The 2,272-nt window shown below is 55.1% G+C and overlaps 1 protein-coding gene across 1 annotated transcript; it reads right to left on the bottom strand.

Moving 5' to 3' along the window:
• Positions 1-530: 530 nt before the first annotated feature.
• On the bottom strand, positions 531-1,826 carry LOC132826076 (actin-like protein 7B). The gene has a single exon (XM_060841760.1). It carries the CDS (start codon positions 1,824-1,826, stop codon positions 585-587), a length of 1,242 nt encoding a protein of 413 aa, XP_060697743.1. The 3' UTR covers positions 531-584.
• Between the last annotated feature and the right edge of the window lie 446 nt (positions 1,827-2,272).

Raw genomic sequence — 2,272 nt, 5'->3', positions numbered from 1 at the left:
AGTAGAGAGGAGGAAGTGCTGGATGTTTTGAAACGCATAAAGGTGGATGAATCCCCAGGACCTGATCAGGTGTACCCTAGAACTCTGTGAGAGGCTACAGAAGTGATTGCTGGGCCACTTGCTGAGATATTTATATCATCGATAGTCACTGGTGAGGTGCCAGAAGACAGGAAGTTGGCTAGTGCGGTGCCACTGTTTAAGAAAGATACTTAAGACAAGGAGGCAAACTGCACACAATTCAGCATCAGATGTGATCTCACTAAGACCCTATACAACTGCAGCAAAACGTTTTTGCTCCTGTACCACAGCAGTCTCCAGGAAGGAAATGATGCCCGATCTGTTCTTGAATTGGATGAGAAGTCAATGGGACAGCAAGAGTCCACTGACTGTACCCAATTTGCAGACTTTCCCTCTTGCAGAAACCAAATAAAACTGACCAGTCAGTTTGCAAATGCTTTATTACAGTTATGACAGTAGTGCTGCGGCCTGGTAGCAATCATGATAAATTAGATGTACTTAAAATGTCGGAATTTTAAAAATGTGCAACGAAAGAAAACGAAGCCACGGCTGCAATGAAGCAGTCTTTAGAAGCACTTGCGGTAAATGACATAGGGACCCCGTTCATCATAGTCTCTCTTGCGAACCCAGAGCTGCTGGAAGGATTTGAGAGAGGCCATGATGGAGCCTCCGAGCCAGACCGAATACTTCCTCTCGGGGATGGCGTGCACGGTGGGGTTCATGCCTCGCTCCATCTTGTTCATCTCCTTCTGCAGGCGGTCGGCGAAGCCGTCGAAGAGGGTGGAGCCGCCGCACAGCAGGATGTTGCTGTACATCTCGTACTTGAGGTTGCTGTCGCACTGGTCGAGGCTGTGCAGGGCCAGCGAGTGGATGCCGGGCTCCTTGGAGCCGATCATCGACGGGTTGAAGAGGGCCTCGGGGCAGCGGAACCTCTCCTTGCCGATGGCGATGACGTGACCGTCGGGCAGCTCGTACTCCACCAGGTACTCGTTGACGTCGAGGTTCATGTCCTGCTCGAAGTTGACGGCGGTGTAGCAGCACTTCTTCTTGATGTCCTCGACGATGTGCAGGCCCTTCTCGGTGAAGCGGTTTCCCGCCTCGTTCAGCAGCCGCAGCAGGTAGTCGTTGAGGTCCGCGCCGCCGTAGTCCGCCCTGCCCGTCACGTGCGGCATGGTGTAGCCCTCGTGCACGGGCACCACGTGCGTGACCCCGTGACCGCACTCCACCACGAGGCCGGTGGTGCGGCCGTACGAGTAGAGCGACAGGATGGACTGGTAGGCGATGTGCATGGCGGGAGTGTTGAACGTCTCGAACAGCAGCTCCGCCATCTTCTCGCGGTTGGTGCTGGGGCTGAGCGGCGGGTCGGCCACCATCACGGCGTGCTCCTCGGGCTGGATCCGCATGCCGTAGTGGAAGACGTGCGCCCAGATGGCCTCCACCGCCTCCCAGTCCACCACGATGCCGTGCCGCAGCGGGCTCACCGGCTTGAGCTGCAGCTCCGACCTGGAGAGCTCGTCGGCCACGAAGTTCTCCTGCCGGTTGTCGCCGGTTTTGGCGCTCCTCTGCACCGGCCGGCCCACCACCGAGGACATCACCACCGAGGGCCTCGGCTGCCCGGCGTAACCCGCCTTGCAGTAGCCGGTGCCCAGGTCGATCATTACCGACCGGATCTCCTTCAGCACCTTGCCGGACTTCACGTCCACGGACTTGACGCTCTGGGTCAACCGGGAGGTAGATTTCTGAGCTTTGCTGGAAGGTGGGGGTGTCCCCGTCTTCCTGGACCCGTGGCCCACCGGTTTGGTCACCATCCTTGTGTCCTTTTCCCTGCTCCACCTGTCTCTCACACAACAGCCCGCCTGTCTCCCAGTCCCTAGCTGATGTGCTCGGCTGACCCGACGCTCAACCTTTTTGTAAGTTTTTTTTTGCTGCTGTCTCCAGGGTGACTAGACATAAGCCATTGCCAGGTCATCTCCTAGCTCCCTCAGTGACGAGTTCATTCATAGTGACGCCTGGCTTTAAATCCCCGCACATAGCCACACGTATGCGCACTTATGAGTTGTGGACACAGGGGATCAGTTAGAATCTGTTGTGTCACTCGAACCTTTTAGACACAATTTCCTGCATTGTGGCTGCCATTCAAAAATTTTCCAAGTTTTTCCTGACCATTGAGTGATCTAGTGAACAATAATGCACTTTAACACTGCTGTTAAAACATTGAGAGAGAAACTCAGTTGTGCAATGATGAATTCAATGA

Source organism: Hemiscyllium ocellatum, chromosome 2 (assembly GCF_020745735.1).
Source record: "Hemiscyllium ocellatum isolate sHemOce1 chromosome 2, sHemOce1.pat.X.cur, whole genome shotgun sequence".
NCBI classification, from domain to species: Eukaryota; Metazoa; Chordata; class Chondrichthyes; order Orectolobiformes; family Hemiscylliidae; genus Hemiscyllium; species Hemiscyllium ocellatum.
The sequence above is the reverse complement of the archived record's forward strand: the minus strand, read 5'-3'. Positions and strand labels throughout refer to the sequence as shown.

Coding starts and splice junctions, on each gene's coding strand:
- LOC132826076 (XM_060841760.1), bottom strand. CDS start 1,826: ATGGTGACCAAACCGGTGGGCCACGGGTCCAGGAAGACGGGGACACCC.